Below are 24,196 nucleotides of genomic sequence, written 5' to 3' on the forward strand. Positions count from 1 at the left end.
TTTCATATCGAAGATAAATATTGGCCTTCATTTCACTTCAATTCTTTTTTTTTTTGACTAGGGGTCTACACTCCCCTTAAAATTATTTTTTCCCTAGTTCCAGTGCAAAACAAACCCTTTTAAGTTGCCAACTGTTCTGTGCAGCTTCTATTTTTCTCTTTGCATGTAGCCTCATTTGCATTTATTTCTATTGGGTCCATTTACATGTGACACATTCCATTTATTTTGCCCTTATTTATTGAATATACCATAATGGTTGTCGTCACATATGCCAAGCCAAAAATCTAGGTTTGATGCTAAGCCCAAATCATGCCAAGGGACTTCAAACTTTGTGACACTGTAACCACCTAAAATGATCAGCAAGTTTGTGTAACTGCTCAGTGACTAAAACTAAGAAAACCAATGTAATTGATGGGTGATTTGGGCAGCTGGCTAGTTTTGTAAATTTATTCTTCTCTCAAAACTAACTTTGGGAGTGAATTCTGACAGTATTCCCTATTTGTCTGGGCAAATCTGATCAGCGGTAACAAAAATCTTGTGAGCCCTTTCTAAAATGCCCATGGCCCCTCGCAAAGTCATGACCCACACTTTAAGAACCCCTGAATTCACAAAAGACAGTTCAATCACATCCAGGGCTTGACACTTCCTTGAAGACTGTTCACAAGTTCAAACCAGACAGAAAATGCCTTATGAACTTTTCTCAGCTTTAAAGTAAAGGGAGCTTGCCCATAGTTCACGCCTTTAAAATCCTAAACAGAAACCAATTTCCAAAATACAGATTTGTGATCCATACGTGTTCGACAGCGTTTTGGTGAGATCTTCCACGTCTTTCCAAGAGGACTAGTGGAAAAAATCTGAATCTGGCAAGATGGGACTGTCTCTTTAAAATCTGAAAGCTGAGACAGCGCCCTGTCTGTTTTTCCAAGGGCACTAAACAAAAGTTGTAAAGAAAACAACTTGGCCTTTCAAAAAAAAAAACACCATCCCTTTCTTTTGACACAACTCTCTTGATTGGTACAGTTCTTGATGGGGAAAAATAAATCTCAGTAATGTTATGTTTGGATAAATTTTGGGATTTTTTTTTTTTTTAGAAAAGAGTATGTATTTTTGGAAGCAATGACAACTTGAGGAATTTCAGAACACCACTGTCTAGTAATCGTAAATGCAAAATATAGCCAGGATTGTAGCACGGTTTGCTGTTATTCTATAATAGGGTGGATAGGGAAGGGACGTCGTATGTGTGAAGGGAGAGGGGGAGGGAGGAAAAAGAAAGAAAGAAAGAAAGATAGATAGATGAGAGAAGATGAGAGAAGAATGAAGGGAGAAGGAGAAAGAAGAAAGAAAGAAAAATAAGGATGTTTGGGTTCTTGTGAGTGCTGATAAGGAATATCTAACATTGGCAGTCGCATAAAACAGGCACGCTGTTTTCAGATACAGTGTCATGTGTGCATGGGGTGCATTTTCTTCCTTCCACTTTCCCCAAACACCCATCTATTCCACGAACAAGGCTGGAGAAATCGAGAGCTTTTTTCCCCCCCCTTTGTCTCTTTGAACTGTTATAGCATTTGGGTTTTCGCCCTTTTTGCAGCATGATTTGAAATAGCAACTATGGATTTTTCACGGCTTCACCTGTATAACCCTCCCCAGTGCCTGCCAGAGAACACTGGCTATACTTACGCCCTCAGGTGAGAAAGCTGAACTATAAAGATCCTTGTTGTTCTGTGTCTTGTGGCGTTTGTGGTACATTTTAAAAACCCAGGCATGAAACTCCCAAACTCAGTCGCAAAGCCCCCGGTGTGCCTTCCGTAGAATTGAAGACCGCAATTGGGAATTTGTTTTTTACGTATATTTTTACAGCAGATTCTAGGGAAGCAGAAGCAATGATTAGGTGACTCAGACTTTTATTAGTCACCATAAAGCAAGAATATGACAACCACACCCAAATGCCATTGTTTGGGTTGTACATGCAGGAGGAAGGCATGCACAAACAGATAACAACCAGAGAGTGGGCATTGTATAAAACCAAAATAAAATAGTTATCCGTCTCTGGAGAGCAGCTGCATATATCAAGGAGTTACGGATTAAAAACCATTACCATTTGGGAACTATTTGTAACCATTAAAAATCCAAAAATTGCAATTCGCACTTGATGAACGGCCTGAAAGCTAAATTAGAGATCTTAAGAATCTATCTCTTGGTTGCCAAAAAGATATGTTGGAAGGTTTTTTTTATGGCTTTTAAGTTTTTAATTGTACAGCACCAGAAAGTCACTGTGCGAATGAGATGGATGCTCTCTAAATTTGACAAATGATAGTATATTTGTAACAGTACAGTGCCTAACATCCTAGCTAGGAATCACAAGTGCTTTATTTATTTGTTTGCTTGCGTGTTTATTCATTTATTTTCACACTTGCAAGTCTGGGTGGTTCATCAGTCAACACAAACAAAATAAAATAATACCATGCTAAAAGCAAACCAAAGATGGTACAGAGACCAAACAGTTGGACAACCATGGTTTAAACTAAACAAAGGCAAAGGCCAAAATAAGCCGCCAGGAGGGATGAACCACAAAACTTGAAAATTAAACTTCCTTGGGGTAGTTATCAGCATTTGCCACTTCCCGTTTCTTCATTTTTGGGGGGGGGGCAGCTTTCATATTGCAGTAGCTAATATTAAATAATTTTAAATAAATACATGTACCTAGGTCTGTTTTGGGAAATTCATAACACAGGTATACAGTAGTGTGGACAAGCCATATCGGCTGCCACGGATACTAAAGAACCAAGCAAATATATATCCGGTCGAGATGCAGGTTGCAAGCCTATTTAACAGACAACTCAAAACATGTCTGTGTTTTCTTGCAGTTCAAGTTACTCGTTGACCGCCCTAGAGTTTGAGACTGAGCACAAGTTGGACCCCGTGTTTGACTCCCCAAGAATGTCAAGGCGCAGCTTACGTTTGTCTGCAGCAGGATATGGGGGCGCTAAAGACGAGGGTCTCTTTGGAAGTGGCAGCACCTATGCTGGGAAAAAGACATTTGCAGATCAGTCACCTCAGTAAGCATTTTGGCGCTACCAACCATTTGTACAGGATTAATTCCACGGTCCCATTCCATTAAATGTTATGTAATTCAATGCAACGTACATGTTTTGTGGTTTTTGTACAGCACTCTGAATTTCTGGAGAAGTGTGATAGAACATCTCACTGTGGTTTTGGCATAAAAATTGGGGCAAGGTTTAGACATGAACTTAGTAACACACATTGAAGTCCTGGGACGTAAGAAGCTTAATCTCAGATGACATCCCTTGATTTAGAACAGAGCTGGCTGGGGAATGCTGGGAGTTGAAGTCCACGAGTCTTAAAAGTTGCCAAGGTTGGACAGCCTTCCTTTAGAAGTCACTTTTATCTGATTTGAGTGGGCCTCGCTTCCATGTTTCGAATTTGGGATGCTCAGAACGGGAGCTCCAACATTTTCTGACATTATTTCAACAAGTACCTGGATCTGTGAGGGCTTCTGTGGAGATGCTCACTTCCTGGATAATGATGGTCATGATTTGGCCATGATTTGACATCTGGACAGCAGGCCATCATTGGTTCCCACTATGTTTGACTGAGCCAGGATTCCCTTCATAATCTGACACCAAAATGCAGAATCCAAACCCTGGTTTATATTTTCACCTTATTCCAGCAGCGCAAACTTAAGAGGCCTAGGATTCTTAAAAGATTAAGACCAAGAAGGAAATACTGCTGAAAAAGCCATAGCAACACTGACACTTTATTGGGAGTGCTACACAATTCTGTTGCCTCTTTCAGTTCTCCTGCACGCACAAATGTTTTTATTTTCCTGAAATTTTAACCCTGTCGGGCTTGGCCTGCCTCTTATTTCTTTCTTTTCCTGTTAAGGATGATCAAGCAACACAAAACTACAATGAGACAGTCCGGTTCAGTGAGAACCACCTCAAGGCGGAAAATGTCAGGATCTGCTGCGTTTAGCCACAGTAGTTTCAGCAGCCGCACAAGCGATGGGTCTTTCATGTCAACCTTACTGGATGAGTCTTCAATACAGGAACAGACGGCTGTTGACCATTTCTGGGGTAGGTACAGACTCTTTAACACAACAGGCTGTGCAGCTATAAAGGTCTGTGTGAAAGACCTTGGGAGATGGGGCAAAGAACTGCTGACTAGGGAACTGTCCGATAAGAGGGAACATAGTCCACAGCTGCATAGTGGGTGGATGGAGCCAGAGGCTCAGAAGTGACCCACCCTAATTTCTTGGCCTGTAAAAGAGAATTATACTTTCAGACACGCAAGATTCTGTTAGTGTGGTTTTACAGTAAAGTAGAATTAGCTTATCTGGTCACGTTTCCTACGTTATCTGGTCTGTCTAGTAAGGCTGACAACAGCACTTGCAAATGATCTTGAAAATGTACTTTGGAACGTCCAAGGGCCTAGACGTAGCCTTGCCAGCAGCTCCTAAAAGCAAATTCATATTTTACAAACTCGTCTTTTCTCAGGATCAGGCTATAGTTGCAGAGGGCAGCCACATGTCTCTGAAAACATCCTGACTCAAAGTTTGCCCCGTTTCAGCCCAGTGCCCACTTCTTCCAATGTAAGAAGTGCAGGAGTGATTACAGTTAATTAACCAGTCCGCAGGCTAAGAAATTGTTGCTGAACCATCAGGGGGGGAAAAAAGTGCTTTAATAGTTTCAGCCTGCATGCCACTAGCTTAGGTGTAGGATTCTGCTATCTCTGTTTTGAGATACATCTTGTTATATCTTTAGTTTTACTTTGATATTACCTATAAGTTTGCTACTATGTGTTGAGTTAGTGTTACAGCAAAAAAAAAAAAAGGTAACAAAAACCTGTTTTTCATTAGCTTGACTCCCAAGAAGTCACACTGCAGATAAACAAATTTGTGTTGCTTTTCCATCAGGAAATGTAACTTGTTAGATAACATAACGGCTACGTTTGGTACGGTCTTCAAAATCATCCTGCTGATCTCCTGAATGTATGAGATTCTCATTTGTGTTTTTAGACATAGCAGAAATTGTTAGCTTGTCGATCTCCTTGGACTCAAACCAATTGTCTCTTCTTAGGTCTTGATGACGATGGTGACCTCAAAGGTAATCCGGCTTGTTTGTTTTCACTTTGATTGCTTTTCTTCCCACTCCAGTAGATTTGGTTTGATAGACGTTTTTTTTTGCAAATTCAACAGGTGGGGATACGACTTCCATCCAGACCAATGGTGATATTGCAACACTGGAGAACCAGACTGAACTCAGCAATGGATACACCTGTAATGATTGCAGCATGCTTTCAGAGCGGAAGGAAGCCCTTACAGCCTACTCATCATCCTGCATGCCAACCTCCAGAGTTTACTCTAGAGACCGAAGCCAAAAATACAAATCCAGTAAGTATTCCTTCTCCTGAGAGTCTCACCGCTGCGTAACTAAAGTATTGATGGAGATATAAAGTCATGTGAATTTAAACTCGGTAAAGGAGAATATTTCTGGCTCAGGCGTGAAATAAGAAGTCCTTGGTGCTCTCTGAGCTTGGCTGTTTCCTTGCAGACGTTTCATTACCCAGCTAGGTAACATCATCAGTGCTGGAAGAGAGCGGGGTTTGCCCTTACATCACTGATGTTGTTACCTAGTTTGAGTAATGAAACGTCTGCAGGAAAACAGCCAAGCTCAGAAAGGACCAAGGACCCCCTCAGTTTAAACTCAACTTGGCAAGGTAATTTCTGCTAGTTTTACAAATTCAGAGGGACTTTGTTCGGTTCCAGAATTATACTTTGACACACTATTAAGGAAAGAAGAGCTACAAATAACCCCTTAACATCCCGTTTGTTTCCCCTTCTTTTCCCACCTTCGTTTTCTGTGATTGAACGAGGATTGCTTCTTGGCAGAGTGCAGGGCTCACAATATTTGGCCTGTTCATTTCGGCATCCTGCACTAGCTGCCTTTGCTTTTTCCCTTCCCAACGCCTCAGTCACTAGAAAAACAGAGGAAAATAATAATCTCCCCATGCTTTTTCAATAGGGAGTCTCCTTTACTACAGCAGTAGTAAGATCCTGGGAGCAGCCAAGCAGGCTTCAGCATCTTTCACATCACTCATAGTACAGCTGTTTCAGATGATCTTGCTGAAGCTGGGCTATGATTGTAAAGGTACTTTGAATTTTAAGCTTTTCTTAAGCTCTCTCCACCCATGCCACACACCTCACAGGAAACAATTCCATGGTGTCTTTTCAGATACGCATCTACAACTTCAGGATATCTTTGGTGCCGGCTTCTTCTTCTTCTTTTTGCACTGCTTTGCCTTCTTTTTCTTGAGAAGTAACAATATTGCAGCACCCTCCTTTTCTCCATTTTCTTCTTGCAGTGGCATGATGGATGATGCGGCTTGGAACGGAAAGCGGAATCTTGGTTCTGGAACTTGGTCACTCGCCTCCTTGATTATGTTCTCTTCACCTTTAAACTCTGAGTTTTCTTTCCTTGGTGTTTTGCACTGGGGGGGGGGGGTTTATAATATATATGTGCTTAGTCTGGCCATCCCTGACCAGCTACTGCTTGACAGTCATCTTTTTTTAAAAAAATGCATCTATTAAAAATTTGGCACACATTCCCAGAATGGATATAGGTGACTTTGATTATTGTGTCTTTTCAGCGGATTTAAATTGGAATACCCTGCAACTCTTGAAGCCAGCATAGCACACTATTACATGATGTCTCATTTGGCAGAAAGCCAAAGTATTATGTCCTTAATATCCATGGTTTTTTTTTTACCAGCTGCTGTTTTGCAGTGAAGAATATCAGAAGAAATAGCACGGTCATTTTTGTAAATTCTGTTTGATTGGGCCAAGGGCTTGAAAAGGCTCTTGTTTTGCCTTGGAGTGGTCTTAATCACTTATCCCCTTCAAGATAAATGTAATTTCTTTTTCACTATCAGTTGTCTGCAGGAACTAGGAGCCTATTAAAACATTTCTCTTTTTTTAACATAAAGGGGCCCTACATAAAATGGACTTGTCTCTTTGGGAAAAAATGCAACTTTTTATAAGAGGCCACTCCATCCAGCTGCCCCATAAGCATCTCCCTCATGCTACCAGCAGGTGCTTATACAAGTACAATCTAGGAAACCATGTAAATATGCACGTCTAATAGGATTTTTTCCCCATTTCCAATAAAAGGATTGTGTTATCCAATTTTTCTTGTCAGACCTCTGTTGGCCGGCAAGACAAAATATTGCAAGAATATATTTTCAATAAACACGAAAGCTCGAACAGGTAGATTTATTCTAGCAAAACCGTGCAGCCTTTATGAAAGAATTCCAGCGACTGCTGTGTATCAAACACAAGCTCTATTTATACTATAGTGAATATTCAAATTTCTTTCACTTTCTTTTTCCCTGCTTACTTAGTTCTAGGAACTATTTCTTTGGGGACAAAGTCCCTCTGTTCTCTGTTTCAGTCATGGCCTAATATAGCATTAGGTTGCTTACTTTTTGATCAGGTGAGACTTAATTTAATCTGTTCCTTACTCAGGTATTGGGGGGGCAAATTGCTTTGATGGATAATGTTGCTTTCACTGCTGCTTTATTCTTGGCTTCTGAAAATTAAAAGAAAAACTTTTAAAAAAGCATACCGGGCTCACCTCAAGGCTATTCTTTCTCTTTTTTTCCCCAACACACAATACAATTTAGACTCAATTTCTCTCCTTCTCTCTCTCTCTCTCTCTCTCTCTCTCTCTCTCTCTCTGTTGCAGCTCACTCTAATTACTGTGGAAGCATGAATGTAAAAGAATTTCTCAGGGATGAAAGCCACTTGGGTATGAACGGAGAGTCCACGTGTAAGTACCGCTTCCCATTGTTTTAAGAAATAAGCCCTGCTTAGAATTCCAGATGCTGCATCCACGTTCCAGTGGCCTTGTGGAGGCTAGAAAAGCTTTGCATGTTGGTGGTGATTTAGTATCTTGTACCTTCAGAGAGCTTCCATTATTTGCTTGGTTTGTCTCCCGCGCAGCTCAGAACAGCAGCTGCTCTGATAGACCTGCAGCCATCTTCGAGATTTAGTTTTAATGGGCACCTAAAACAAAGATTGCCAGCCTGAAGCTGTCAGTGGCTCAGAAGCAGAATTTGTGACATGCTTACAGGGGTCAGAAAAGTCTTGGATTGCTGCTTGCCTCTCCGCCACTCCATTGGTGATGCCCAGTTGTGTACAGGCCTTCAAAATTCCTAATCCCCATTTTGAGATGAAAAAAAATAAGGTTTGAATGCAACAATGGCTGTTTCAACACAGCTGTTTCAAACCTGGAACAAAAAAAATCCAAACCTGGATGGGCAACTCGAATTCAGCGCTTCAGAAAATTCCTTTGCTGCCTCCTGCATCAGCAACATGTCCTGGGGCACTGGGAAGGGGTTATCGGTTGTCTTGTGGCATGCAGTGTGTGGCACTGCCTCAGCAACAGATGATGGGCCACGCTCACACCCCTATTCAGATTTAAGGACTACTTGGGAAGTAATTTTATTTATTTATCAATCAAATGTATCGGACGGCCACCTTAACCGCAGTAATTTTCAGTACTCAAGCTGGTCCAGCTATATCGCGTTGCGCAGTTGATTGATGAATGTGCTTTGTGTTAATTCCTTGTTACCCCAACCTGCAGGTGATGACTATAAGGGGAAGAAACACCTTGAAACATACACAACAGCCCACTTGCAATCCTCCAGGTCTAAAAGGATAGCAGGAAGCATTTGGCACATCTTTTCTTACCCAGGTTGATTTGTACCACTCGGTTTTTATCGTTTTCTTTCCTTTTGTTTCTTTGCCCTCCTAAATCTTGTGGGAGGAGAGCCCCCTTCATCTACAATGGCCAAATACCCAAAGAGTAGCATCTTTTCTGACTAATACGACTCATTAAAAGTCACAAGCTTTCCTAAGGTGCAGCTGCAGCTTATTGGATGCATGGAGCAAGAGCTCTAGAATCAGGGAATCTTCAAACTTGGCCCTTTTATGACTTGTGGACTTCAGCTCCCAGAATTCCTCAGCCAGCACGCCAAAGATGCTTTTTCCAAAAGGCAACTGGACTTTCTTGTTGTTGTTTTTTTCCCTTTGAAAATGTTTCACTTCTTCAGTTAGAATCAGTCCAGTTGCTTTTTGGAAAAAGCATCTTTGGGACAACCACGACCTGGATGTTTTTAGAATCTGCATAGACAGTCTTAGATACATAACTACTGTGCTCCATGCATCTGATGATGTGCACCACTACTCACAAAAACTTGTGCCTTTTAATAAAGTTTGTAGTCAGAAGGACCTGCCTGTGTCTTTTGGCTTTTCTCCCTCATCAGAATCTCTGCATTGCTAAACTTAGAGCTTCCTTGCATAGATTAGATCGACGCCTCCCTTGAGAATTATGCCATTCCCCAGAGGCAGCCTGCCAACTCTAGCTGTAAATTCAGGTTGACATACACACACACCATGCTTATTGTTGAGGCAAGGCCATTCTTACTCTACATATGTTGCACAGCCATTAAGAAAGCCAAACACTGTAGTTCAGTGGAGGATTAAAAATAAAGTAATGCATTAGAGGATTAAAAATAAAATAATGCTTGGGGGGAGAAAAGTGAATCCTAGCAAAAAGCATAGAGGAATTTAGCTTTCAGTGAAATACAGCTAGATCTAGTGTAGTCAAACAAGACAATGATACATGGGGTCCTTGGCACTCTCTGAGCTTGTTAGTTTTCTTGCAGATGTTTCATTACCAAAATTAAGTATGAAACATCTGCAAGAAAACCATCGCCTCAGAGAGCACCAAGGACCCCACAGTTCAACACTGAGCTATAAATATTACCTTCTATCAGGTAAAGATATATTTGGGGTCTGCTGTTGATCTTCTATCCCTGGATTTTCCTAGATGGAAATCAAAGTTCAACCTTGGTTATTTTTCTTTTCTTTTTTTTGTTAAATCAAGCAACATTGATGGGTACATATTTTAAAAAGTGGTTATTACTGCATCCTTACATTTAAGTATTGGATTCTAGGGAGATGGGTAGTGAGGTGATCGGGCTTCTCTCAATTGAGAAGAATTTAGAATTTGTAGCAAGGTCATGATGACTTTGGTATGTTGCTCGGAAGTGGCATGTTTTCAGGGAAATAAAATTTGGCCTCTCGAAACCTGTCTTCTGTTTTTAAGAGGTAGAAGGCATAACTTCATTCAAACGAAAGAGAGAGAGAGAGATTCTGTCAAAATTGAGATCCTGTTAATAATGCTAGCTCTCATTTCCCTCTGCCCAGATGCTAGGGTATTTTTTTTTTTAAATGTGGTTTTCAGCTCAAGAGGGATGGCTTTGACTGAGATCCATTTCTGTTGCCTATTGTTCACACCCCTCTGTGTCGTACCAGGTTACTTCTTCCTCCATATGTTGCAAAGAATGAGAACGGCGGGATGGCTTGTGACCCGGAAGATTCTGTCTCTCCTTTGGCTGGCTGTTGTGTCCCCAGGTTACTCCTGTGTGCGTGTGTGGGTGGATGAGCACGCCGGCTTTTTGCATGAGTAGCCTGCCTTTGGATTCTGGCATCTTGCAGGAGATGGGAACCGCTAAATTAACTTGAGATCACAGGCTTTGGCGCAGCTTCAAACAGTGCATTTCCTACGTTGACAACCAGCCTTCTCCATTGTGTGCCGTCAGGACATCTGGTTGGGACAAGGTGGAGTGAGAGGCAGAGAAATATTCTGCCCTTCAGGTGGGCAGAAGTGTTTGAATCAAACACCTTTAGCGGAGAGTCCCTTTGGAGATCTTCCTGCATAAATTTAGCTTCCTGTGAAGGAGAAGCTATACCACCTGCATCCTTTACCTGTCATTTGTCATGATCCACTCTTCTGCCTTTAGTTAGCTTTAGAGTCGTGGTGGCGCAGTGGTAGAATGCAGTATTGCAGGCTGACTCTGCCGACGGCCAGGGGTTCGATCCTGACCGGCTCCAGGTCGACTCAGCCTTCCATCCTCCCGAGGTCGGTAAAATGAGGACCCAGATTGTTGGGGAGCAATATAGGCTGACTTAGAGAGGGGCTGTAAAGCACTGTGAAGCGGTATATAAGTCTAAAGCTGTTTCACCCAGCCTCACTTCGAGCAGAAATTGAGCCTTAGTCAACAGAGATGACCGGAAAGTGTGTATGAGCTTAAATGGCATAGGGCGGTTCCGTTTGGAGACGGTAGGGATAGTCCTCCATTTACAACCAGTTAGCGACAGTTCAAAGTTAACAACGGCACTGGAAAAAAGTGACTTACGACCAGTCCTTGCCCTTGCAACCATCACAGCATCCTCACGGCCAGGGGACGATCGTGTGGGCGCTTGGCCACCCGCACGTATTTATGACGGTTGCATCATTATAATGTGATTGACAATGGTGCCCCCCCTGCGCCAAAAGTCAAGGGGGGGGAGATGGATTTGCTTAACAACCACAGGATTCACTTAACCACTGCAGTGATATGCTTAACCTGGGGGGCGGGGAAAGGTCATAAAATCAGGCGCGACTTACTTCACCGCCACCTTGCTTGGCAACGGAAACTGTGATCGTAAGTCGAGGACTACCTGTAATAGGAAAACTCTACGCAGACCGCTGTAGTTTTCTCATTTCCCTCCATGTTCATTAGCGTGTAGGAAATGCATCTTGTTTTAAGCTGCTTTTGTGCTTATCTTTCCTTGCTTGATGCTGAGAAGGGGACGCCTTTGCCTTCGTTCCCAATGAACAGCATATCATGCCTTATAACAATATGTCTGCTTCCCCTGTTCCTAAATGGAGAGCAGATGCTTGCTGCCAACGATTTGGAGAGTGACTGTATAATTCTGCAAAAGCTTAGGCAATTCTTATTCCTTCTTCCAGCATGACACGCCGTCAGACGGGTTCTACTGAGAATGCAACAACCTGCCCTATTAATTGAAACCGACTAAGCTCTAGATTAATGTTTAAAAGCCAATTCCTGGTTGCATGACTTTTATGTCTGTCTCGGGGGTGTTCTGAGCCACTAATGCAGAAAACAGCATAAACAGGTTATGAATTGGTGTTTCTTTCCTTACAGTTGCACGGATATTGTCACTGACGAAAATGTTCATTCCTTCTGGAAATCTCTTGACATACAATAACCTTTCTTTAACCTTCCCCTCTCTTCCTTCTCCTCCCTAGCCAGTTGTTTTCAAACTGTATCTCAGGGAAGCTTGGGCGAAAAGATCAATCCTAGTGGGCCAACTGTCCACCATCACAGACCATTAGCCTGCAGAATGTGTGGGTTGTGTTCCAAAGAAACTCCTGGCTGAACCAGGATGGCAGTGAGACTCAGTGGATCCAGCTGGCCTCTGTGTGCCCTTAACATGTCTTGGTTTATGCATAGCCAGTTTGGCTAGTGACTAAAGCATCAGACTAGAAACGGGAGACCCTGAATTCTAGTCCCATCTTAGCCTTGAAAACCAGCTGGGTGACTTTGGGCATCACCAGGAGACGGGCGAGTTCTAGACCTGCCTTATCCATGAAAACCAAGTGGGTAACCTCTCTCTCTCTCAGCCCAATTCACCTCACAGGCTGGCTGTTGTAGGGAAAAGGTAGAAGGCGTGTTGTGTATATTTGCCCCCTTGAATTATTGGTGAAAGTAATAAAGGCGGGAAATAAATGAATAAATGAATCAGCGGGCAGAGGAATGATGCAACGGTCATGACATCATAATGGAAAGCCTGCAACTGACATACCTGAGTCCGATTTTAGAACCAAGAACATCAAGGCAGAGTTTCCATGGCGATGCCTTCGCACTTGGATCATCCTCTCTCCATTTCCATAGGCCTCTGTGACGCGTCTGTGCCCAGATTTTTCTGCAGCACTCTTAATGGCGCCTCCTCTACAATGTTGGGGTTGATCCGGAAAGGCTTCCCCGAGGATCAAAAAGTTTGAAAACGGCTGCGCTGAATGATCCTTGACGTTCCTCACTCATCCAGGCTTTCTCCTCTGATTTAGGGAAGGCAACCACAGGGGCATTCTGGTGGCTGGGCACTGGATGGTATCAGCTCGCGACCCTAATTTCTCTGCTGAATGTTTTTCTCCTTACAAGGTCTGTAAGCATTTCGTACGATACGGGGGGTCTCGTGCGTTGGGTTTTAAAAACGGTTCATGGCGGACCATGCAAGCTGCTTCTAATTGTAAACACTTAATCCTGACGAGAAGGTGCTTCGGTGGGCTTTGAGTGGCGGGCTGGATGGTTCGCTACAAAAGTAAATTTGATGTAAATTGAATTAAGTTTGTTTGAATTTCATTTCTGTGGGAGCTCCCAATGAGCTGCCCTGGTGTCAAGACTGCTAACATCGGATGTTCTTGCTTGCCATATGTGAAGAAGCAAACATGTTTTATTTAGCCTGCATATCACTTCTAGAGTTAAAGCAGACAATACTAGCCTAGAGGATGGGAAAATATGCTAGTTAACCATAACAATATTTCAGCACAGCACTGCCAAGGTCAGCTGTAACAGGAGAAGTAGGGGGGGGGACAATTCACACTTCACACTAATTGGAGAATGTGATTGATGACTGTAAAATGAAGGAGTGAGTTATGCTTTGTTACGGGTGATTGGGGGTGGGAGGTTTCAGTTTTTGGCTACGTGCCGAAGCTATGTAGCAAATAAAGGATTATTTAAGGTAAATAAGCCTCAAAGTTCTTTGAAAAGCTGTTTCTTTTCGGAACCATGACACCTGGGATGTTTTGGGAAGGACCATAGACTTGACTGTTATTTATTGAGCCACTCTACATAAAATAATTACCGGTAAGGCAATTCATGTCAGCGGTGGGCAACTTTACAGCGCAGTTCTTGCGTTTGTTTTCCAGATGTCTTCCAAAGATGTTCAGGTTGCTGCTGTTCTTTCTCCCCCTACTTTTACTGCTCGGTGAGTAAACAGGCATTGAGAAAAAGACTCTAAAATCTTACCTGTGGGGATAAATCTGGGTCTAGGGCCATTGTTCCTTCAGCCTCCACAATTCTTGCAATACAGGTAGTTCTCGACCGAGCTTCCTCAAACGTCGTGAATGTTTCCTCTTAACTGCATTTTTTGCTCCAGGTTTATGGTGCTGGGGTCCCGAAGATTTCCTTTCATTGTTACCAGCTTTGAACTGGACAAGCTTTCTCAGAATGCACAGGTGGGAAGACTCACTAAAGAGAGTTGCACCTGAGCCTCATTCAAGCCCCACTGGTCAGTTTCCAGAGGTAAGCTAGGCCAACCCTCGTGTCCGGCTTTGGTTTTCAAAGAGGTGTAACGTGTAAGAAATTTAGGGAAACCCCACAGCGTTGCTAGAGATGGAGGTTCCCAATCTCAGTTTTGTACTGGATGTGGACCCTCGGTCCATCAGTCTGCAAGCAAGGAGCCAGAATTCTGCATAGGTAGTTAGTTCTCACTTAAGAGTTACAACTGGGCCTGGAATTTTGGCCGTTAAGTCATTGCAGTCGTTCAGCAAATCATCGCGTGATCTGACTCAAATTTTACAATGGTTATAGAACAATCATAAAGTGAAGCAATGGTGGACATTAAGCAAATCGTGCCATTAAGTAAACCATTTGGTCATTAAGTGAATTCATTCTCCCAAATGGGCGTTTGTTTGCCAGAAACCAATTGCAGTAATATGACTGCAAGATGCTGCAAGCGGTTGTAAATACGAGCTGGTTGCCAAGCACCCAAAATGCCACCACGTGACCATGGGAGTGAATGAGGCAGTCATAACTTTGAGGACAGGTCATAAATAAAATTTTTTGAGCCCATCATAACTTCAAATGGATGGGGGGGGGGCTATTTTACTTTGGTTAAAGGGGATTGAGTTTCCATTTATGGATGGCTGTATTAAGGCTCTGTTGTTAACTGGAGAGTTTGGGGTGGTATAAATACTGTATAGATAAATACATAAATAAACCCAAGAGGCCAAAATTGGGCCATTGATCTTGACTAGAAATCCATTTTTCCACAAAGGGATTACCAAAATCTGGAATTATCTTCAAGAAACACTGCCTGTTTTTAGGTGGTGGAGGACTCCAATTTCATGTCAGCAAACTTAGTCTAAAGTTAATTGGGATTTGTTGCTGCTTTTCCTCTGTTTTGGTTTAATTTTAATGCTGCATTAAAGTGATATTTTCATTTGTGATAAAGTGATTTTATCAATGTGAGTTTATTTATGCTAGATGCAGTGAAAATAAATAAGCCTTTTTTATTATTAAAAAAAAACAACCAATCTAGGTGACTATGAAGTTCTTTGATGCAGATCGTGTAAGTGAGCTGGAAAAACAAATGGCCCTGTTATCTGAGAGGTGGCGTCACCAGGATGAAGAGTCCAATAAAATGCTGCTTCTGGTTCAGAGCTTTCAGGAACAAATCAGCCAAATGAACGACCGAAGTGAAACGTTGGCACTGGTCAAAAACATTGTGAGCCAGCATCTTACAAAGCCAGAATCAGATGGAACGGCACACTCAGAGGTAGCTCTGTGTGGAATATTCTCTGTGTCAGTTTTAATGTATATTTTTTTAAATTTATTAAATAGTGTGCTTGCTGGAGGAAGATGTTTTCTGAGACAAAAATTCAAGGAGGAAATTAGAATTTGTATGAGCTGAGAATCTGTCGTTCGTTTTTTGCGACGTTAAAGTAATAGTTTACCAAATTATAGTTGTTTGCATTCAGTTAATTCAACTATTCGACCAAATGAAATATACAAATCTACAAGTTTGCCAGATTCAATACACAGTAGATACTAATCAAGGAACAAAAGGGACTTTTCACATGTGAATTTTTGAAACGATACCATTTTGTCCCTTTGCCATGATTGGAATCGCTGTCTTTCTATTTATAGAGGTTCAAGGTGAAAAGAGTTTAAAGATAGCCATTTTTGTTTGTATGCTTAACTGTCTGTGCAGCATTTAGATACGGAAAAAATCCTTGGTGTTTTCATTATAAAAATGCCATGTTTTCATTATAAAAGTACTTTTTAAGCAAAAAGATCATTCTGTTTTGTCTTTCAAGCATGTTTTGACTTTGAATCAAGAGCACGAATGGCGCCTTGCAACTTTAGAAGGTCTTCTGGCAAAACTCTCTGAAAAATCTGAGGTAAACAATAAACACTTTTTGCTCTTAACAGTTCTAAGAATTTTACCACCCTGTATCCCTGTTACTATCCCAACAGCATCAAACTGCAATTCCATCTGTGCTGCAGGCTGGAATGCTGCTAAGCCTTGGCTTCTCCAAAATATGATATTTGCTGATTGCCCATCAGCCTCTTTCTGCAATGCAGAAAGTTTCTGGGGTCTCTCTTCAATCATTCCAAGTAAAGGGAGGCGGGATTTATTCAGGAGACTAATATTGTGTTGTTTTCCAGGGCCTCCAGAAAGAATTTGAATTAACCAAAGCAAAAACAGTGAGGTACGGCTACAACTCATATACTGAATTGGGAACCATTAAATATTACAAAACTTTCTATAAAGTTGACAGTATCTTTTCCTTTTTTAAATTAAAGAATGGGGAGGATTTTTATAGTAATAATGGTATGTTATGATGGATGGAGGGATGGACGGACAGATACAAATACAGATGTAAGAAAAAAATTCCTGACAGACAATTAATTAATGGAATGACTTGCCTCCAGAAGTTGTGGGTGCTTCAGCACGGAGGCTTTTAAGAAGAGATTGGACAACCTTTTGTCTGAAATGGTATGGGGTTTCCTGCTTGATCAGGTAGTTGGATTAGAAGACCTCTAAGGTTCCTTCCAAGGAGAGATGATAGATAGATAGATAGATAGATAGATAGATAGATAGATAGATAGATAGATAGATAGATAGACAGACAGACAGACAGACAGACAGACAGACAGACAGACAGACAGACAGACAGACAGACAGACAGACAGACAGACAGACAGACAGACAGACAGACAGATTTCACAACTTTATAACATATGCACCTTCCACTATTTAGGGTAATAATGCTCCCTTTGTTTTATCCAGTGTAAAAACACAAATGTTCCTATCTCCACTTAACCATGCAGAGTTTGACCCCTGCCTTTTGTTGCTCTTTTTTCTGCTTCTCAGTGACATGAATGAGCAAAGCCAGAGCCTTTTGTCCAAGATGAAGCACCTAGAACTTGAATTGGCCCAACTCAAGTCAGGGTGGTTGAGTTTACAAGATGTCAAAAGCTGCTGCAGCACGATAGAAGCCCTTCACCAAAAGGTGAGCTCAGAAGGGAACGCCTGAGAAAGCCTGAATTAGCACACCTCGTTCTGACATAATGTTCTGGATGGGTTAAGTTTTTAAAACCACTGACCTGGGGAGGAAGAATTGATTGCTTGACTTGTTTCAACATTACGCACTTTTAATTAAGCACTGAAATGTTTGCGTTCCATCGGTTAGCTGGCACCCACCCAAAATAAAGATGTATTGCCTCATTGCCTCTTTGTTTTGAAATCAGTCGTTAAGTTGTCATGCTTTGCTGTGTGTTCTGTTTACTTCTAGGTTGATGCCCAGATTAAAGAATCGGTCAGGGTTATGTTTTCTGGTGAGCTGGAAGGGGATTTCCCAGAGTCCTTGCTTCAGTGGCTAACTTCCAGATTTGTGACCAAAACAGACCTACAGGTTTTGTTGCGAGATCTGGAGATGCAAATTCTCAGGAACATCACTCTTCAGAGGTCGGTCACAAATTCCAAGGTGACTACAGAGATAGTGACAAATGCCGTCAATGAAGCTGGGATTGTAGGCATCACGGAAGCGGTAAGCCATAGTGGAAAGGTGTTCCATGCTGTTGATTTAGCATCTTAGGTTTCACTCCTGCCTGACAAAAGAGCAATAACTTGAAATATAACTAAATATAAGCTGGCAAATGCAAGAAATGAGGGGTTTTACAGGACAAGGATGAAAAGTGCAGGACCCTGTTGGCAGGCCCAGTAGAATATGGAATGGCAATATCTTTTACCAGCTGCATCATTTATCTTGGCTTAATTAGAGAAATTTGAGACTCAGTCTTAACGATAGGAGAAAATGCAATAATCAGGGTTTCCCATCACAATTGTCATATAATGCTGCTGCAACAATAAGCTAGCGTTAAGATATTGCAATAAGGCAGATATGTCCCTATTCAGAAGTAACTCTTATTACATTCTTCGGGAGATGAGGCGAAGCAACCATTATCCCAGCTAATGTAAAGCAATCTAGATCTTCAAGACCGTTGCATTTATTCCAGATCTCTCTCAGATGCTGCATAGCGGAGGCTGAAATTTAGAGTGGCCTGTTAGGATGCTCTTTCAGGTCTTCTGATCTAGTGAGAGAACATGTTCAGACTGCTAGGCTGTGTATGTTCCCCTTTAAAAGCAGGTGAAGAGGTACAGGTGGCGATTCTGTAGCAAAATAATTACATTTAGTCATCAGTGACAAATTTCAACGTTTGATTGGAATGCCGATCAGGGATCTCTGTCCCATCTGTCTCCCCTTGCAGCAAGCACAGGTCATTATCAACAACGCCCTGAGGCTCTACTCTCAAGACAAAACAGGCATCGTCGATTTTGCTTTGGAATCTGGAGGTAAGGGACCAAGAGTTAGGAAGATTTATTTTGATTCTACAGAATATCATACTTTGGATGGACCTTGGAGGTCTTCTAGTCCAAGGCTCCCCAACCCCCGGTCAGAAACTGGTCCACACAAACAAACGAAGCTCCATCTGTGGGCGGCAAGCAATACATGCCCTCTCTTGTCCATAGAAAAACTTCTTTCCAAGGAACCAGTCCCTGGTGCCCGAAAGGTTGGGGGCCACTGTTCTAGTCCAACCCTTCATTTAAGCAGGAAACTCTACACCAGGGGTAGGCAACCTTGGCTCTTTTATGACTCGTGGACTTCAACTCCCAGAATTCCTGAGCCAGCCATGCTGAGGGGAAAGGGAGAGGTTTCCAAGCTGAGCCGTGCTGGCTCAGGAATTCTGGGAGTTGAAGTCCACAAGTCATGAAGGGGGCATAGTTCCCCCATGCTGGCTCAGGAATTCTGGGAGTTGAAGTCCACAAGTCATAAAAGAGCCAAGGTTGCCTACCCCTGACCTAAACCATTTCAAACAAATGGTTGTCCAATCTTTTCTGAAGCAAAGAACCAGAGTTTTATTTTTAAGGCTCTTGCGGACTAGGATAAACAAAGCTAAAAGATTTCCCCTCTCTGTGTTTCTTCGAGGTGGCAGCATTTTGAGCACCCGTTGTTCAGAGACCTACGAAACCAAAACAGCGCTGCTGAGCCTCTTTGGAATTCCATTGTGGTATTTCTCCCAATCACCCCGGGTAGTGATCCAGGTAATTAGGACGTGGATGGTTTCTAGAGCACTTTTACAAATACTCTTCTTTTACAGACTTACAACAGCTCATTTAATGACGGTTTGAAATTACAACCGCACTGGAAAAAAAAAACCATGACCATTAATCACGACCGTTGCAGCCTCCCCGCCGTCACACGATCAAAATTCAGACACTGGGCAACTGACTCATATTTATGACGGTTGCAGTCTCCCGTGGGGTCACATGATCTCCTTTTGCGACCTTCCGACGAGCAAAGTCCACGGGGAAACCAGATTCACTTAACAAGTTGTGTTATTAACAACCGCAGCGATTCACTTAATAACTGCGGCAGGAAAGGTTGTAAAAAGGGGTCAAGACTCACTTAACGACGTCTCGCTTAGCCATGGAAACATTGGCCTCAATTGTGGTTGTCAGTCAAGGACGAGCTGTACTGCTCTAGTTTCTACCCTCTGGCCTAAACCACAACACCAAACTGATTCTCAATTGTTTCAGCCTTTTCTTTGTTTATTTATGTATTTATTTGCAACTTCTGGTTCTTGTCCACAGCCCGACATGTATCCTGGCAACTGCTGGGCTTTCAAAGGATCGCAGGGTTATCTGGTGATCCGGCTTTCGATGATGATTTATCCCACATCTTTCTGCCTGGAACACATCCCCAAATCGCTTTCTCCCACGGGCAATATCACCAGCGCCCCAAAGGATTTCTTAGTATACGTAAGTGGTGCCATCTGCAAAAGGAAGGAATGTTGTCTCATGTTGCAACTAATGGTAATGATTAAAAGCTCTACACAATGTTTTCTTTTTGATCTTTCCCAGCAGGCTAGGTCAGCCCTTAGTTAATTGCTGGAAGAGTTCAGGCTTATTTGGCGGATTGATCTAATGATTAGAACAGGAATGCAGAGAACGTAAACAAGCATCAGTTGTCCGCCGAGATTAGGAGGACCAGAAATTAAAGTCTTTTCTAAAGGGTTAGGTGTTGGAGAGCAACCATCCCAGTCCTCTCAGTCAGAAGGGCTCAAGCAAGGACTTACTCTGGACTCCCTATGTCAGGGGTAGGCAACCTTGGCTCTTTTATGACTCGTGGACTTCAACTCCCAGAATTCCTCAGCCAGCATGGCTCAGCTTGGAAACCTCTCCCTTTCCCCTCAGCATGGCTGGCTCAGGAATTCTGGGAGTTGAAGTCCACGAGTCATAAAAGAGCCAAGGTTGCCTACCCCTGCCCTATGTGAACATAAGAAGGCAAAGTCTGACATCCCCCGCCCCCAAATGCCTCTGAGCCTTATCTAGTCTTTTCCCAGTGAAGACTGCCAGCCTGGGAAGATTCCTGCGAAATAGGCCTAGGAACCATCAAGTAGCTGGTTGGTTTGAACTCTACAGATGTGGAAGTGATTGTTCGCCTGATGTCAGAGATGCAAAAGAGTGTGAAAGGTTTAAGGGCTATATTAGTGATATGGGCAGCACAGACATTTCATAAATAAAGTAAATAAATCGTCTCCGTTCTTTTTGGGAGGCCAGCGAGTCTGGAAATTAAACTTGACCCGCTTATCTTCTTTATCAAGAATTCAGAGCGACACAAACCGTTTGTATTGACAGGGTCTTGAAAATGAGTACCAAGAAGAAGGAATACTTCTGGGCCAGTATACATATGATCAGGATGGAGAACCCTTACAGATGTTTCCAGTCACGGTAGGTCAACCTTTCGGAAGATAAAAACTTGGGGCGAAAATGTGAGGCTCAGTTGCGGTAGGTCCGGACTACCTATAGTGGATTCTAATAACATTTTCCTCTTCTTTTAGAAGATCTCTGAAAAAGCATTCCAAATAGTGGAACTAAGAATATTTTCCAACTGGGGTCACGCAGAGTATACGTGCCTCTATCGCTTCAGAGTGCATGGGCGAACTGAATGAACACTACGCTAATTTTCCTACTCTGGCTGTACATCATTTCTGTTTTTTAAGTTTATAAAGGGAAATTTTGAACACTGGAATCTTTTTAAAAGATGAAGAGTTGGGTGATGTACGACAGGTTGTGTTACTCTTTCCTGGCTAAACAAAATTGTATCCCAGACCTAATGGTTATTTGCTCAGATGTTCAACTTGTAACTGCCAGACAGCTTTGTGTTTTTAATGTATTCTTTCTGAGGGGGGAAAAATGCATGCCAACTGCTCTCATTCTTAAGCCCAATTAGCACATCACTAACCCCTGTTTTAATAAGTCAGAAGACAAAGCTTTTAAATTTTTCCTTTTGGCCAGTAGGAATCTGGTTTTTTTTTTTTAATATTGGGACTTTCCTCTGCATCTGGATGTGATTTAAGATAAAAAGAACAGTAGGTGAAATTTAGCATGTTCTGTTGTTTATGCAGTTCCCACTCAGATGAAGGTTTGTTTGCAATTCCAGCACAAGCCTTGAAACTAAGGTCTGTTAGCACTGCTCAGACATTTGCTTGACAAAACTGCTTAGCAGCTCATCCTTGAAGCGACTTCATCAGTTCCAGTCATTTCTGTGCAATATTTAATTTTTTTATGTTGAAGGTTCTGATTTCAACCGAAGTGTTTTTATATTCATATTTCAGATTTAGAACATAAACAAAAAAAAATATCCTTTGCTTTATTGGGCACGCGAAGGCTAACGAAATTAGGAGTTAAACAGCCAAATGAATACCAATAGCAATTGTTTAACACAGAAAGGGCTTGAGTCTGATTTAATGTGTTCTAGTAAGAAATAGGGATGGAGTGAGTTGGTAAGTTGCCTCGTGTGCTGAAGGCAAAATGGCCCCATGTGTTAGCACCGAGTGCGTCCGGTGAATTAAGGAGGTGGTTACATTGAGAATGGTTTGGATAGACTCGAATGAGACAGATTCATAATATAGTTGGCTACCATGTGACGGGAGATAATGAAAAGGAAATGTAGAGATGGAGTCAGATGTAGAAGATTAAAGCAGGAACACTAAACTTCAAAGAAAGCAGCTTGCCAGTAAAATTCCTGCCTGGAGCTTATTCACATGTTGAGTTTTGTGCAGTTTACCTTCCCAGAGTTCACTCTGTCCTCTGGGATTGCTGCTAATCTCTGACAATTCAGGGAAAGCTTCACAAGGCTGAGTATATGGAAAAGCACAAAAGGCGCCGTTTTGAATCGGTTCTCCAAAAACAAAAAAGTCATCTGTATATTTACTTTTTTTAAAAAAACAAAAAAAAAGCATGCCTATGTACATAATCAAAATGGGCTATATCAAATTCAGAATGGCACCTGGAGCTGTTATTAGATTCTTATTCTAATTTCCCTTAAAGTCATTGAAATACAAGCCCTGGCAATTCAGCTTCCTTTTTTAAAAAATTTAATTTTGAAATATTGTCAGGATCTGGCTCAGAAAAAGCTTTTTTTGTTCTGTGAAAATGGTACTTCTGAGTCCTGGGTTTTTGGAAGGAAAACTTTGATTTCAGAAAAAAGATATGCTGGGTTTTTTTTTATTCTTTCGTATGTTGCACAAGAGTCCTCAAATATTTATAAAAGCAAGTTTTATTCTTGAATACCACTTGTTCACCTGAGTTTAGCTGAAAGTAGAACCAGTAGCTATTGAGAAAAGCTTGGTAACGCCTGTTAACAGTTTTAAGAAAATGATTCCAAATTATCCTGTATAAATCCAGTTGGGGGAGGGCAGGGTTTGTTTGTTTTGTTTTTTGCATAACACTAACTTATTTTTTAAAAAAATGAGATAGGACTTTGTGCAATGTATTTTTGTAAATGCTTTTTCAAAATATTTGTCTCTGGTATCCTTTGCTGCCTCCTAACTGACCAGAAGCTATTGAAAAAAGTTTAAGAATTTTAATTTTTGAAAGTGCATGTAATATTTGGAAATAAGAATAAAGTTTCCTTTTGGATATTTATACTGAATGCTTCTTACAATATATGTGGTTGGGGAAGGATCAAACTCAAAAGGATTAGTAAATATAGGAAGCAGACAAAACCAAAAACAGTTATACCGTTATTTCTGTTAGGCAGAAATCTACATGAAAAGAATGCATGGGAAGGAACTTTATCAAAATATTCAAGTGTAACAATACATCCATTATTTCTGATTTCCACGTGGTCAGTGTTTTCAAAAAAGAGAACAGTGGAAGACATTCAAAGCAGATATTTCAGTATTGCCTTTCCTGGTTTCAGAATGACAAGTCAAAACTAGAGCCCAAGGAAAGATTGTTTTTTTCCTTAAAAACAAGGTAGAAATAAAAGAGAGCCTTGACAACATGCATTTGGGTGCAAATCAATCAGAATAGAACTGGAAAGAACCTTGGAGGTCTTCTGCATCTGAAGCAGGAGACCCTATACCACTTCAGACAGGTGGCTATCTAGTCTTTTCTTAAAAACCTGCAGCGATGAAGCACCAGTGATGAATCACAATGTTGATTGGGTCTCCAGGACGCCCTTTCCCCACTATCGCCCTTATTTTCTGTCAGTTTCAAAGCGAGCCGGATGCCTCACCTTCTTTGAGAAACAGAAGCCTTAAAAGTCACATCACTTCAAGAAAATTGTCCCTAAATCTGTCGGTTACAACTAGTTAAGACTGGAACCGGTCTTACTGGGACCTCCAGAGTTTCAATAAACCTTGGCTGGCTGCCTGCTTCCATCCCTAGGTTTGCTTTCAACAACCACAGTAAGCAGGTCTCGTCTCCATGATTCAGTGTGGTTAAACTGGCTCGGCCAGGCAACTCCCACAGGCAGAGCCTCGCTTGGAAAGCCCAGACTGGCTGGGGCTGGAACGCCACGTGGGCGGGAGCCCTTGCAGCGCCCTCTTCCCTAAAGCCAGGCGGAACTTGGGAGGACCCCATCGGTGGGACCTGAAAAGATGGGGGGGGGGGCTTGTCCTCTTTTCC

At 42.0% G+C, this 24,196-nt stretch overlaps 1 protein-coding gene across 1 annotated transcript; it reads left to right on the forward strand.

The window, feature by feature from the left end:
* The first annotated feature begins 1,561 nt into the window (after positions 1 to 1,561).
* On the forward strand, positions 1,562 to 23,216 carry SUN1 (Sad1 and UNC84 domain containing 1). The gene is made up of 22 exons (XM_029285033.1): positions 1,562 to 1,685; positions 2,865 to 3,056; positions 3,904 to 4,094; positions 5,097 to 5,123; positions 5,216 to 5,410; positions 6,042 to 6,167; positions 7,761 to 7,844; positions 8,661 to 8,771; positions 10,397 to 10,495; positions 12,996 to 13,089; positions 13,857 to 13,915; positions 14,087 to 14,232; positions 15,251 to 15,487; positions 16,029 to 16,112; positions 16,381 to 16,424; positions 17,090 to 17,228; positions 17,511 to 17,765; positions 18,487 to 18,571; positions 19,206 to 19,321; positions 19,871 to 20,038; positions 20,918 to 21,010; positions 21,121 to 23,216. The coding sequence occupies exons 1-22, from the start codon at positions 1,609 to 1,611 to the stop codon at positions 21,229 to 21,231; spliced, it is 2,733 nt and encodes a 910-aa protein (XP_029140866.1). The 5' UTR covers positions 1,562 to 1,608; the 3' UTR covers positions 21,232 to 23,216.
* The last annotated feature ends 980 nt before the right edge of the window (positions 23,217 to 24,196 follow it).

Source organism: Protobothrops mucrosquamatus, unplaced genomic scaffold, assembly GCF_001527695.2.
Source record: "Protobothrops mucrosquamatus isolate PMUCROS unplaced genomic scaffold, P.Mucros_1.0 scaffold1217, whole genome shotgun sequence".
Classification (NCBI taxonomy): Eukaryota; Metazoa; Chordata; class Lepidosauria; order Squamata; family Viperidae; genus Protobothrops; species Protobothrops mucrosquamatus.